Source organism: Hemiscyllium ocellatum, chromosome 17, assembly GCF_020745735.1.
Source record: "Hemiscyllium ocellatum isolate sHemOce1 chromosome 17, sHemOce1.pat.X.cur, whole genome shotgun sequence".
In the NCBI taxonomy this organism is placed as follows: domain Eukaryota; kingdom Metazoa; phylum Chordata; class Chondrichthyes; order Orectolobiformes; family Hemiscylliidae; genus Hemiscyllium; species Hemiscyllium ocellatum.
The window spans coordinates 418,047-433,048 of record NC_083417.1 but is presented as its reverse complement, the minus strand read 5'-3'; the positions used below and the strand labels follow the sequence as shown (position 1 = coordinate 433,048).

The window sequence follows — 15,002 nt, the reverse complement described above, 5'->3', positions numbered from 1 at the left end:
GACTGGATTAACAAAGTTAAATATCACGCAACAGCAGGTAGCTGACGAAGGAGCAGTGCTCTGAAAGCAACTACTGTATTGGTGCTGCCACATCAACTTACACTATAACTGGGTCTTGTGCGATTTTTGCCATTGTCTACATTGCACTTCTCCCATTGGCTGGCCAGTGCGCTACTCCCATTGGTTGGTCAGTGCACTATTCCTATTGGCTGGCCAGTGCACTACTCCCATTGGCTGCGCCAGTGTGCTTTTCCCATTGGCTGCGCCAGTGCGCCATTCTCATTGGCTGACCAGTGCAGTACTCCCATTGGTTGGCGAGTGTACTACCCCTATTGGCTGGCCAGTGCACTATTCCCATTGGCCGCCCTGTGCCCTGCTCCTATTGGTTAGTGGGCTGGAGGCGATGGCGGCGGGGCTGTCGGTTCGGTCCGGGCCGCTCGAGCTCTTCGTCCGGGACCGCGGGTGGCTCCGGGTGGCGGCCGAGCTGCGAGCTGATGGCTTGAAGCTGACCAGCGAGGACTCGGAGAATGGGGACTGGGACGGTCTGTCCAACGGTTCCCCGCGGCCACGGAGCTCCAGCCCGGGTCCAGTCCACATGAGCCCGGCGGGGCCTGGACCCGGGAGCTCGGGCCGAGGGGCCGCGGATCTAGTACCTCCGGAGATCGGCAGCTGGAAACCGGGCCCGGGCCTGACCGAGCAGGTCCGTACCGTGAGGGTGGTGAAGCAGGAAGCCGGTGGCCTTGGTATCAGCATCAAGGGCGGCCGCGAAAACCGAATGCCCATCCTCATCTCCAAGATTTTCCGGGGCCTCGCGGCCGAGCGCACCGGCGCCTTATTCGTGGGAGATGCCATCCTGACGGTGAACGGAACTGACCTCCGGGCGGCGACACACGACCAGGCCGTACAGGCCCTGAAGAAGGCTGGCAGGGAGGTGACCCTGGAGGGTAAGCGAGGGATTGGGGTGGGGGCTGAGGCTGAGGGTCCGGATCGTCGTGGATGGGGTGAGAAGGGAGTGTATCCCCGGGAAGAGAGTGGTCTGCAGAGTCCTCTTCCACAAGTAGTAAACGGATCACTCGATTATTTAAATCTTAATTTGAAGGCGGTGCTGTCACTATCTGAGTATAGAGGGATGAAGCGTTGACACGTTCCTGAGCTGGGTCTGGGCAGGTTTACATTGTGCAAGTGCTGATGTGAGCTAGGTGGTTCTCCAGTTTAACTTTACACGTAGGACTTGTGAGCATTGTGTATCTACCTGAAGGACAAGTAAAGTCATAGAGCTTAGAAATAGATCCATTGGTCCAACCAGTTCATACTGAGCATAATCAAAACTAAACCAAGAAGTGATTAGAATAACCTAAGGATCCAACAGGGAAAATGTGCAAAGTTTGTGAAGGTTTGTAGCTCAGGTTGAGGTTTAGGGTGTAGGTTTGCTCGCTGAGCTGTAGGTTTGACATCCAGACGTTTCATTACCTGGCTCGGTAACATCATCAGTGGTGACCTCCAAGTGAAGCGAAGCTGTTGTCTCCTGCTTTCTATTTATATGTTTGCTCTGGATGGGGTTCCTGGGGTTTGTGGTGATGTCATTTCCTGTTCGTTTTCTGAGGGGTTGATAGATGGTGTCTAGATCTATGTGTTTGTTTGTGACGTTGTGGTTGGAGTACCAGGCCTCTAGGAATTCTCTGGCATGTCTTTGCTTAGTCTGTCCCAGGATAGATGTGCTGTCCCAATCGAAATGGTGGGGTTTTTTTCAGACCAGAAGGGACTACATAGAGAAAGCCAATGCACTATTCGCAGACACCAACACCTATCAACGGGTGGAGCTAGACCCGACCCCGCAACTAGGAAACAAAATTACATATCTCCGAAGAAAATTACACAATTCCGGACAATTAAACAAGACAGAATTCCAGAAAATGAAACCCAATGGGACCAAAACCCCACGATTTTACAGACTACCAAAAATCCATAAACCAGGAGCCCCCCTCAGACCCATAGTCTTACTACCCGGAACACCAACTTACAGACTGGCCAAAGAATTACATGCAAGACTGAAGTACCTAGTAGAAGAGTCACAGCACGCCATCCACTCCACCCAGGAATTCCTAAAAATCATCAAAAACACCAAAAGATAGGAAAACGAAGCAATGATCTCATTCGACATAACAGCACTGTTCACCTCCATCAACATCGACCTGGCAAAGGAAACACTTATCACACTTTTAGAAGAGACCATCACACACACACACCAACCACCATCAATCACGTTACCAACGAAAACATCATGAAGCTAGTGGACCTGTACCTCACCACCCACTTCACTTTCAACAACATAGTATACAAACAAACCAACGGCACACCCGTGGGATCTCCGCTATCAGGATTCATAGCAGAAGCGGTAATGCAAAGACTAGAACAAACAGCCCCACCAACTATCAAACCAAAAATCTGGGTCCGCTACGTAGATGACACCTTTGTCATCACAAAACGAAACAAGATAGAAGAGACATGTAACATCATCAACAACACCATCGCAGGCATAAAAGTCACCAAGGAAGAAGAAACTGACAATAAACTTGCATTCCTGGACATCACAGTCGAAAGAAAGGACAATGAAGAACTACAAACCTGTGTATACAGAAAACCGACAAACACTGACCAAATACTTAACTACACCAGCAACCATCCCAACACACAAACAAAGCTGTATCAGAACACTATTCCAACGAGACACCACCCACTGCAGCACAGACGAACTTTGGAAAACAGAGGAGAACCACCTACACAACGTATTCGAGAAGAACGGATACTCAAAAAATACAGTGCGCCGATTCCTCATGAACAAACCACGACAAGCAGACCAAACACAGCCAGAAACCCTAACCACCTTATCATACATCAAAGAAGTTTCTGAAATGACAGCCAGACTACTAAGACCCCTCGGAATCCTAGTAGCACACAAACCCACCAACACTCTCAAACAAAAACTAACAAAAAGACCCAGTACAACCCATGGACAAAACCAACATCATCTACAAAATTCCATGCAAGGACTGCCACAAACACTACGTAGGACAAACAGGAAGAAAGTTAGCCACCAGGATACACGAACACCAGCTAGCCACAAAAAGACACTACCCCCTCTCCCTCATAGCCCTACACATGGATGAAAAAAACCATCATTTTGACTGGGACAACACATCTATCCTGGGACAGGCTAAGCAAAGACATGCCAGAGAATTCCTAGAGGCCTGGCACTCCAACCACAATGCCATAAACAAACACACAGATCTAGATGCCATCTATCACCCCCTCAGATAACGAACAGGAAATGACATCACCACAAACCCCAGGAACCCCATCCAAGAGAAAGATATAAATAGAAAGCAGGAGAAAACAGCTTCGCTTCACTTGGAGGTCGTCACTGATGATGTTACCTAGCCAGGTAATGAAACGTCTGGATATCAAACCTACAGCTCAGCGAGCAAACCTACACCCTAAGGGAAAGATGTATTGCATAAAACAATATACAGCAATCAACCAGGAGATGCTAAAGTTTATACTCCATTTGAGCCGCTGCCTGTCTTTTTTCTATCTAAATCTACCAATATAGTTCTTTATGTACAAATTAGGAACAGGATTAGGCTATTCAACTTCTGGAGTCTGCTCTTCCATTCAATAACATCACAGCTGATCCGATGGTAATCGTCAATCTACATTTTCTCCTGCCCCTGGTAACCTATTAACCCATTGAACAGGAATCTATCAATCTCAGCCTTAAACAATTTCAAGGGCTCTACTTTCAAGGCTCCCAAGCACTGAGGATGTCACCTAGACAGGGGACGAAACGACTGCAACACACATGCCCAGCTTGGCGAACAGAACCACAACAACGAGCACCCGAGCTACAAATCTTCTCACAAACTTTGAACTCTACTTCCTCCATCTTTTCCGGATGAGAGGCCAAAGACTCAACGTTCTATCAGCAAAAAAAAATTGTCTGATTTCTATTTTAAATGGGTGATGGTTTTAAACAGTAACCCTTAGTTTTAGATTCATCATTGGACTCTAAACTTTGCATTTCTGATGTTTTCAAATTCAACTTGAGGAAATTTAATTGTACCAAGATAACAGAACAAAGAAAACTTACAGCTCAGGAACAGGCCCTTCGGCCCTCCAAGCCTGAGCTGATCCAACTGTACTGTCTAAACCTGTCAGTCAATTCCGAAGCTTCCGTATCCCTTTGCTCCCCACCTACTCATGCATCTGTCCAGACGCATCTTAAATGAATCTACTGTGCCTGCCTCTATCACCTCTGCTGGCAACGCGTTCCAAACGCCCACACCCTCTGTGTGAAGTACTTGATGCGTATATCCCCCTTAAACTTTCCACCTCTCACCTTGAAAGCATGACCTCTCGTTGTTGAATCCTTCACCCTGAGAAAAAGCTTGTCTCTATCCACCCTCAAAATTTTGTAAACCTCAATCAGATCCCCCCTCCATCTCCTTTTTTCTAATGGAAATAAACCTAACCTACTCAACCTCTCTTCATAGCTAGCACCTTCCATACCAGAAAACATCCTCGTAAACCTTCTCTGTACTCTCTCCAAAGCGTCCACATCCTTTTGGTAATGTGGCGACCAGAACTGTACACAGTATTCTAAATGCAGCCGAACCAATGTCTTGTACAATTTTAACATGACTTGCCCGCTTTTATACTCAATACCCCGTCCGACGAAGGCAAACATACTGTATGCCGCCTTGACCACTCTATCCACCTGTTCAGCAATCTTCAGGGTACAATGGACCTACACTCCCAGATCTTTCTGCCCATCAGTTTTTCCCAAGGCTCTTCCATTCATTGTATAATTTGCTCTATAATTAGACTTGCCTCAATGCATCGCCTCACATTTGTCTGGATTGAAAGCCATCTGCCACTTTTCCGCCCAACTCTCCAGTCTATATATATATATATATCCTCCTGTGTTCTCTGACATTCCCTTATGCTTTCTGCCACTCCACCAATTGTTCTGTCATCTGTAAACTTGCTGATCATATCAACAATGGGCCAAGTGCTGCAAAGTGGAGCTGATGTAGGTTTAGAGATGCTTTTTTTGTCGGTGCAGGCTTGATGGGTCAAAGGGCCTGTTCTTTACTGTATGATTCTGTAATATCAATTTGACAATGTGGGCTGGGAGTTGCAACTTGCAGATAAAACTGTCCGAGCAGTGGGAGGCATTCACTGAGGAAATACCAAAAGTACAGATCAAACTTGTGACTGTGACGAGAATGAGAATGTGTATTAGATATAAGCAGGCAGCGAGAGTGTTAAGTTCTGAGTTTTGTGAAACAAGAGGTTCAGCTGAACACCACTCAGATCAGATAAGAGATTGCAGTTAACAATTGGGTGCTGAAGGCAAGGGTAATGGGTTAACAAGGTGGAAAAGCATTCATTATGTAGAGCCATTTAACAAGATTCAGTGCGTGACATCAGTTTAACCAGGTGAAAAGTATTCATTATTTGAAGTCACTTATTCATTGATACTTATTATTTGTGTGACCATTGCAATTAATACGTATGTTGCGTTATCTGATGCTCCTCCCTGTAAAATTACTGTATAGTTCATTGAGAAACTGCTGTTCCAGAGAGGACCATGAACTCATGTCCCTGTGCACATGAGCGATCATTCTCTCTCCTTCCAAGGGCCCGAATAAAGATGAGAGGTAAAACTATACTGTGTCTCTGAGCGTTTTGCTTTGACTGAGGGGGGGAAATGGGACAACAATATCGGCATAGTCAGTGGGATCCAAACGGATAGTTACAATCGGATGGTGTCAGCGGCCGCCTGGAACATCGGTGTCACACGACGGACGGGCCCACAAGGTAAGGTTTTAAACATTGGTCCCTGTTGGTATTCCTGTGTGCTAGAGACGTTCCCCTCATTCAATTGCTGTCTATTCTACGGAACGGTAATTGGTTCAGTTGAGTGACAGTTTCACAAGTGTGCTGGCAGACAGAGGTTCAAGTCATCTGTACTGCATTGAAGGGAAGGGGGTTAATTGGGGTTCAAGTCCTCTGCGCGGTACTGCAGTTCAAGCCCCCTGGGGTGGGTTTGGTTGAGGTTAGAGTCCTCTGTGTTGCCTTGTGGTGAAGGGGATGTGATTGAAGTTCGAGGCCTCTGTGTGGTACTGGGGTTCGAGTCTACTGGGTAGGCTGATTTGAGGTTCAAGTACTCTCACTGTGCTGATTTTCAAACTTTGTGTGTAAGTGGGCTTCGAGCTCGCTTTATAAGAAGGATTCGGGTTCTCTGTGTTTAAGTGGGATTCAAGCATCAGTGAAGAGTAAAGTAAGAAAGGGTTAAAGTTCCCTAGTGGTGAAATTTGAGGCTCAGAGTCTTTGTTCTGGAAGAGGTGTGTGGTTTGGATTGTGGCTTCATGTGGTCCATTACAAGGGCTTTCTCTTTTTATAAGTGTAATTTCAATGCGAGGATGCAAAAAAAAGAGAAAACACTGAAATTAAGTTCTGCTAATACTTGGTTTAAAAAAGGAAAGTCTCATTGTAAATTGTGCCATGTTGAGAATGTTTGATGTTTAAAAATTTTGGTTTGTTAAGATCCTGATTCAGGAAAATCCCTTTAAGTGTTTTTCCTTGTTTGAATTAGGATCTCCATTCAGTGTGTTTTGTGGGCTATGTAATGGGGCAGATTTTGTTTTTAAATTGAAATTGTATAACATTATGTCCTTTTTTAAAAATTATCAAACATGTAACTTTAAAACAAATTGAGTGCCTTGAGCCCCTGATTTGTTTGAAATTTTACAATGCCTGTTTAACAAAAACAGTTGGGTCAGAAGTCATGGCTTTAGCCAGATGAGAGTATTGGTTTAAAATAACTTTGCTGTCTTTTTAATACAAAGTGTTCACAAAAAGAAGAGTGTATTTTTTTGTTTGATGTTTTGCTGAGATTTTCTAGAGAATATTAGAACTTGAGGCTGAGCTGTTTCAGTTCTGTTAATTATTGTTAAGACTTCATTGCCCCCTCTTCAAGAATGTTGATCTCTACCAAAATTGCCACAGTAATTTTGGCTGTTTTTATTTGGGAAGTTTCATTTGGAGAACGTATTTTAAAATATTCAGCATTTGTTTCCCATAAATATTTAAGATTTAAATCTGAACTGGAACTGCCTCTTCAATTGCTAAAGCACAGGAAACATTTTATTGTTTTCTTGCTATTCCAGACTTTTGAAATACCTTTCCTGACTGCTTTCACATTAGCCAAATATCAATTTATTAAACGAAAATAATTTTTGAATAACCTGAATGAGGCACCGAAGGGTTTGATTTTAGGACCATTGACTGTTGTTTTATAATTGACTGAATTGTTTAGGCAGTGCAATTTAGAAGTTAATGGATTGCATAGAATTTAATAATATCATATATAGTGAACAGAGTAACAGACGTCAAATATTCAAAGAACTACAATTTAATGTAGTTCTATGTGTGACTGTCTTCCTGCTGAGAACTACCCTCGCAAGGAGGGAATATGAGAGGAAATGCAAGGATACTTTCGCAGCTAACAAAGCCTCTTGAGTTTCTCCATTCACAGGTAAAGCACAGCTTTGGACCATTGCCCACTCCTCCACAACCTGATCCAACCGATTCAGTCAGCTCCTCAGTCATGAGCTTGAAAAGTGAAGAAGCTAACGACAATGAAGAGGAGGTCGGTACACTTTATGTCAGTGGCCTTCCTACGGATATTAAACCACGTGAACTTTGCCTTGTCTTTCAATCATTTAAAGGATATGAAGATTCACTTATCAAGCTAACATCACAACAGCCAGTCGGCTTTGTTACATTTAACAACAGAGTGGGAGCAGAAGCAGCAAAGAATGCTGCATTCTCCTTGCCTGCAGTTGTAGCTGCTGCACTGCATGCTCAGATGCACTGGTATTCTTCATCTGAAGCATCTTTGTAAGGTCAGAAATCTCATCAGTTTTGTGAAGCATTTAACTGCCCTTATCCAAGAAATCAGATTTCTCCGTGGAGTGATGCACAAAGACAGACTGGATTTTGTTTTCAGATTGGACTTTACTAAAGGAAATTTTGGAGAACTGGCATGTTTTCACTTGACTTGGAGGGGATGGAATGGTCACTAAGGACTGTGGATTTAAGAACTTTGCTGGTGGAATTTTTTTCCACATGGGAAAACTTCAAATTCTATTTACTGTAACAGACTAGTAATTTTTGTTATCATCATTGTATGCTGTGTCGATAACTTGCTTAAATATTAGTTGTCAGAGTCTTATGAAAGCTGGTAATGCCATTGGTTCTCATGAAATAATAAAAGGTGGGAATGACAATGTGTACTTGGTATAAGCAGGCAGGGAAAGCATTACGTTCTGAGTTTTGTGAAACAAAAGGTTCTGCTGAGCACAACTCAGATCAGATAAGAACTTGCAGTTAACAATTGGGTGCTGAAGGCATGGGTAATGGGTTAACAAGGTGGAAAAGCATTCATTATGTAGAGGCATTTAACAAGATGAGTTTGTTTGTGAGGTCAGTTTAACAAGTCACCCAATTAATGTGTGTTGCCTTATCTCGATGGTCCTCCCTGTAAAATGACTATATAGTTAATTGAGAAACTGGTATTCCAGCGAATACCATGAACTCATTGCCCTGTGCACATGGGCAATTGTTCTCTCGCCCTCCAGGACCTGGAATAAAAATCGAGGTAAAACCATACTGTGTCTCTGAATGTTTTGCTTTTAGGGAGGAATGGGACCATAGTTCCATCCTTCAAAAAAGAAGAAAAAGTTAGGCAAGGAAATTACAGGTTGGCCAGTCTAATCCCAGTGCTGGGAAGCAATTAGAAAGAATTGAGGCACAAAATATATCTGCAGTTCGCAAGAAACAGGTTATTCGGGGATTGGTGACATGGATGTATTAGCAAAAGCTTGTGTTTGACGAATTTGATTTTAATTTTTTGAAGAGGTAGCCTGGAGTGTTGATGAGTGTAATCATTTGGTATGTCTGCATGATCTTAGCTAGCTTTTGATAAGTTCATGGCAGGTGGTCAGGGAAGAGATCATGAGATCTGAAACAAATGGCATATTGGATCTAAAATTGGCTGGCAGGCTGGAATCTGACTATAATGAGAAAGGGATATTTCTGTGACTAGAAGTCTGTTTCTAGTTGATTGCTCAGGGCTTGGTGCTGTGGACCTAGCTGTTTCTGGTGTATGTTAATGATTTAGACATTAGTTTATGGGTGACATGGAAATTAGATTCCCTACAGTATGGAAGCAGGCCCTTCAGCCCAACAAGTCCACACCGACCCTCTGAAGAGTAACCCACCCAGACCCATTCCCCTACCCTATATTTACCCCTGATTATGGGCAATTTAGCATGGCCAATTCACCTAACCTACACATCTTTGGATTGCGGGAGGAAACCGGAGCACCCAGAGGAAACATGGGGAAGGTGCAAGACTAGAGATTAAACTGAATGGTAAGACTGTGGAACATAGTGAAGTTCAGAGGCTTTGTGCATTTCATAGATCCCTGAAGGTAGTGGAGTAGGTAGAAAAGATGATTAAGAAGGCATGGTGATACTTGCCTTTTGTTTTAGCTGAGACACAATACAAGAACAGACAGATTAAAGAGGAATCTCGATTATTCGAATATCAGATTATCCAAAGGAGATCTTGAAACATTGCATCAAAGATGTGTTTCCAACACTGATTGCGTCTTTTGTTTACACTGATTTAAAAGTGATCTCTAATCACTGAAACGCTGCTGAGAACAGTCCTGGATTGATGGGATTCCAGGCACCGTCTCCAAGTGACTGACCTCCCACCCTCTCTCTGTCCCCACACACTTTCCCTGGAGTTCTACCCAGGTGTGTACCCTAACCCCCTCCCCAGTTAATCTCTCCAACAGTACAGGGCAAAGGTGGAATCTGTCAAAAGGTTGCAGTAAAAAGTTGTGTTTTTGTTTGTGGGTGTGCGCTCGCTCTATTTGGAGACTTATTCCCCAAAAGTCAACAGCGGTTTTGTTGTTGGTGTCCAGTCTGGCTGGAGTGGGCGGGGGCAAGGGGTGGGGATTTTGACGGAGTGGGGTCGGGGGGGGAGGGGTGGGGATTTTGACGGAGTGGGGTCGGGGGGGAGGGCTGGGGGTTTTGACGAAGTGGGGTCGGGGGTGGGGGTTGGTGGTGGTGGTCAGGGTTGAGGGTTCCTAGTTAAAGATTTCCCAGCAAGAAATATCATCTTGGCATACATCCCTCAGAATTTTACATAATCTCTCATTTTCCTAAGCTTCAACAGGCACAACCTATCTTCAAACTTGGAAGGGTTCAGAAAGAATTTACAAGGCTGTTGCTAGGGTTGGGGGTTTGAGCCATAGGGAGAGGCTAAATAGGTTGGGGCTATTTTCCCTGGAGCGTCAGAGGTTGAGGAGTGACCATGTAGAAATTTATAAAATCATGAGGGGCATGGATAGAGTGAATGCTCAAAGACTGTTTCCCGGGGTAGGAGAGTCCAAAACTAGAGGGCATAGGTGTAAAGGTGAGAGGGGATATATTTTTTTAAAAAAAGGGACCTAATAGGCAACATTTTCATACAGAGGGTGGTCTTTGTACGGAATGAGCTGCCAAAGGAAGTGGATCAGTCTGATACAATTACAACATTTGACAAGCAAGGGTTGAGAGAGCTACATTCAAAAGCTGGATCTGATAGAAGTATACAAAAATTGAGATGCAGAGTAGGGTGGTCAGGGATAGTCAGGGAGCCAGGGTGATAATGTCAAATACTATGGGGCATACCTTTATGGTGAGAAGGACAAAAGTGTTTTAGTTGGTACCTGCAGTGGGGTTCCAGGGGAGGTGTTAGATGCAGATATGGCTCAGTGGTTAGCACTGCTACCTCACAGCACCAGGGACCCGGGTTTGATTCCAGCCTTGGGCAAACTGTCTGTGTGGAGTTTGCACGTTCTCCCTGTGTCTGCTTGGGTTTCCTCCCACAGTCCAAAGATGTGCAGGTCAGATGAATTGGTCATGTTAAATTGCCCACAGTGTTAGGTGCATTAGTCATAGGTAAACACAGCATAGGGGAATGGGTCTGGGTGAGTTGCTCTTCGTAGGGTCGAGTTGGACTTGTTGGGCCGAAGGGCCTGTTTCTGTACTGTAGGGGATCTAATCTCATGATAGCAAAGTTTACGAGGCATTTTGATAGACATGTGAACCGGCAGGAAGTAAAGGGATATGGGCCATGTGTAGATAGATCTAATTAGTTGAGAATAGCATCATGGTTGATACAGATACTTTGTTACAAAAGGCCTGTTCCTGTGCTGTACTACTGTGTTCTAGACAGGTTGAGAGGGCACAGTTGTCAAGTGATTTGCAAATAAAGTAAATCTGATATTAGAAGAAACAGCACTGACTGGTGGATACACATTTGTTCAAGATCGTGAGATGATTATTTAAATAGAACGGTACATGGGAAATGCAGCAAAATGCCCTTTCGTCATGTTCAATTGTAGAGCTGGTGAAGACATGATGAGCTGAATAACCTCCTCTGAACCATAATGATTCTGAAATCTGAATTGATCAAAGCTGAGTTATATTTTTGAGGGTTGTGAAAAATAGATGGGAGTGTACAATTGAAGCCGAGAGCAATTCGGCAATGATCTTTTTGAGTGGGGATTGCTGTTATTTCTCAGATCTTATGCAGTCCCCCAGATCTTTCATTTGTCAGGCATATTACTATTTTCAGACAATAGTACTGAGACAGAAAATGTCAACATGAAAATAAGGTTAAATATTGGAATGGGATAGGATATGGAAGCAGGATAAATGATTGAAACTATGTGCTCAAGCAAGGATCAATGCTGATTTTATGTGGTTAGGCTTAATAGAAACATTAAAAATAGGAATAAGAAAAGCCTCATTTATAAAGTCATAGAGATGTACAGCATGGAAACGGACCTTTCGGTCCAACCCGTCCATGCCGACCAGATATCCCAGCCCAATCTAGTCCCACCTGCCAGCACCCAGCCCATATCCCTCCAAACCCTTCCTATTCATATATCCATCCAAATGCCTCCTAAATGTTGTAATTGTACCAGCCTTCACCACATCCTCTGGCAGCTCATTCCATACACATACCGCCCTCTGCGAGAAAAAGTTGCCCCTTAGGTATCTTTTATATTTTTCCCTTTTCACCCTAAACCTATGTCCTCTAGTTCTGGACTCCCTGACTCCAGGGAAAAGACCTTGCCTATTTATCCTATCCATGTCCCTCATAATTTTGTAAACCTCTATAAGGTCACCCCTTAGCATCTGACACTCCGGGGAAAATAGCCCCCGCCTGTTCAGCCTCTCCCTGTAGCTCAGATCTTGCAATCCTGGCTACATCCTTGTAAATCTTTTCTGAACCCTTTCAAGTTTCACAACATCTTTCCGATAGGAAGGAGACCAGAATTGCACACAATATTCCAACAGTGGCCTAACCAATGTCCTGTACAGCCACAACATGACCTCCCAACTCCTGTACTCAATACTCTGACCAATAAAGGAAAGCATACCAAACACCGCCTTCAATAGACAATAGGTGCAGGAGTAGGCCATTCAGCCCTTCGAGCCTGCACCACCATTCAATATGATCATGGCTGATCATCCTTAATCAGTATCCTGTTCCTGCCTTATCTCCATAACCCTTGACTCCACAATCCTTGCGAGCTATATCCAACTCTTTCTTAAATGAATCCAGAGACTGGGCCTCCACTGCCCTCTGGGGCAGAGCATTCCACACAGCCACCACTCTCTGGGTGAAGAAGTTTCTCCTCATCTCTGTCCTAAATGGTCTACCCTGTATTTTTAAGCTGTGTTCTCTGGTTTGGCACTCACCCATCAGCGAAAACATGTTTCCTGCCTCCAGAGTGTTCAATCCTTTAATAATCTTATATGTCTCAATCATATCCCCTCTCAGTCTTCTAAACCCAAGGGTATACAAGCCCAGTCGCTCCAGTCTTTCAGTGTAAGGTAATCCTGCCATTCCAGGAATTGACCTCGTGAACCTACGCTGCACTCCCTCAATTGCCAGAATGTCTTTCCTCAAATTTGGAGATCAGAACTGCACACAGTACTCCAGGTATGGTCTCACCAGGGCCTTGTACAGCTGCAGAAGAACCTCTTTGCTTCTATACTCAATCCCTCTTGTTATGAAGGCCAGCATGCTATTAGCCTTCTTCACTACCTGTTGTACCTGCATGCTTGCCTTCATTGACTGGTGTACAAGAACACCCAGATCTCTTTGTACTGCCCCTTTACCTAAATTCACTATCCTATCTACCTGTGTTTCCACTTTCAAGGAGCTATGAACCTGCACTCCAAGGTCTTTTTGTTCAGCAACACTCCCTAGGACCTTACCATTAAGTGTATAAGTCCTGCTAAGATTTGCTTTCCCAAAATGCAGCACTTTATCTGAATTAACTCCATCTGCCACTTCTCAGCCCATTGGCCCATCTGGTCCAGATCCTATTGTAATCTGAGGTAACCCTCTTCGCTGTCCACTACACCTCCAATTTTGGTGTCATCTGCAAACTTACTAACTGTACCTTTTATCCATTTATGTCAACTCAGCTATTCACTGTAATCATGGCTGATCATCCAACTCTGTATCCTCTCCTGTTCCTGCATTGTCCCTATATTTAATCCCTTTAGTTCTGAGAACTGTATCTAGCTATTTCTTAAACTTTCAATGTTTTGGCCTTAACATTTCATGTTGCAGAGGATTTCACAGGCGGACCTCTCTCTGGCTGGAATGTTGCCTCGTTCTCTGTCCCAAAAGACCTATTCTGTACCCTTAGACTCTGAACAGGCTGTGGCTTATTTGTGTTGTAATTTAATCTTTATCACTTTATTTCTAGCGAGGTAGTGTCTGAAAACTGAGCCAGCATCTATCTGCACCTTCTAAGCTCTTGCATCCGACAGAAAAGTATTCTGATTGAAGACTTTTTGTAAATGCATGTTAGACTGTTTCAGCCTGTAATTAATCACTTCCTGTTGAAGTACATTCCTTAAATGCACATGGTCTTAGTCTTATTAATTGCTGTACAGAGCTCTCTATTCTAATTGGTATTTAATTTGCTAGGATAAATTTGAAAGCAAACTGAGCAGATATTTCCTGTGCTGTCACTGTATGCGTAGTTATTGCTGGTTTATTTTTGTGAATCCTGTAACTTTATATAAAGTACCTTGGCTCCATGCAGCTCCCAAAGGCTGGTCAAGTAGCAACCTGATTCACGGTTCAGAGGTGGCAGTCGCCTCTCTTGCTTTTCATCCTGTTTGATCTGCTGATTGCAATTCTTTGACCTTTACCTTGTTTGTTAGTGATTGAACAAAATGGAGATTGTGGGTCAAGACCATAGTAACTTCATTCACTTGGCATTAAATTTTGCCTGATGTTGTAACAGCCCCCCACTTCATACACAGTCCTCCTTTCATTCGTGGGCACCCCTTCCCCAAACATTTGTAGTCTGTTCCTCCACCTCTTTCTGCAAATGTTGCTTTCCAAGACCCAGCAACATGATGCAGCATTGTGCTGCCTTTCTGATGGTGCAGTGCTGCCTTATTTTATTTTCCATTGTTATTGGTGTGTAGCTGGGATTCAGACATCTGCAGAGCACACTTAAACAAAGATGTGAAGTTTTAAACATTGAAGGTTGAAATAGTGCTGGTGATGGAGAATGCTGTCAGAAGTAGAAAAGATTCAGAAATGGACTTTGCGGTTATATCTGTCTCTTGCTACATCCTGTCCTGATCGAACAATGTTGATAACGTCTAATGTAGCATTTTGTTTGCACTGGGAAAATTTTGTGTATAAATATTTGCTATATTAGCTTCTATAGAAATAGCACCTTGTAAATGTTCACTTGCTCTCACTGTTTTAGTCAGCAGAATTGAGAAAAGAATAATTTAAATTATTGCCTGTGCTTGATCTGTGACCTTTCTCTT

General features: G+C 43.8%; 1 protein-coding gene across 4 annotated transcripts in view; it reads left to right on the top strand.

The window, feature by feature from the left end:
* The first annotated feature begins 401 nt into the window (after positions 1 to 401).
* Positions 402 to 15,002, top strand: part of sntb2 (syntrophin, beta 2) — a 70,213-nt gene continuing 55,612 nt past the window's right edge. For all 4 annotated transcript variants that reach the window (XM_060837890.1, XM_060837889.1, XM_060837888.1 and 1 more), the window contains exon 1: positions 402 to 944. In XM_060837890.1, coding sequence (XP_060693873.1) covers positions 404 to 944 — 541 coding nt within the window. In that variant the 5' untranslated portion in view covers positions 402 to 403. The remainder of the gene's footprint in view (positions 945 to 15,002) is intronic.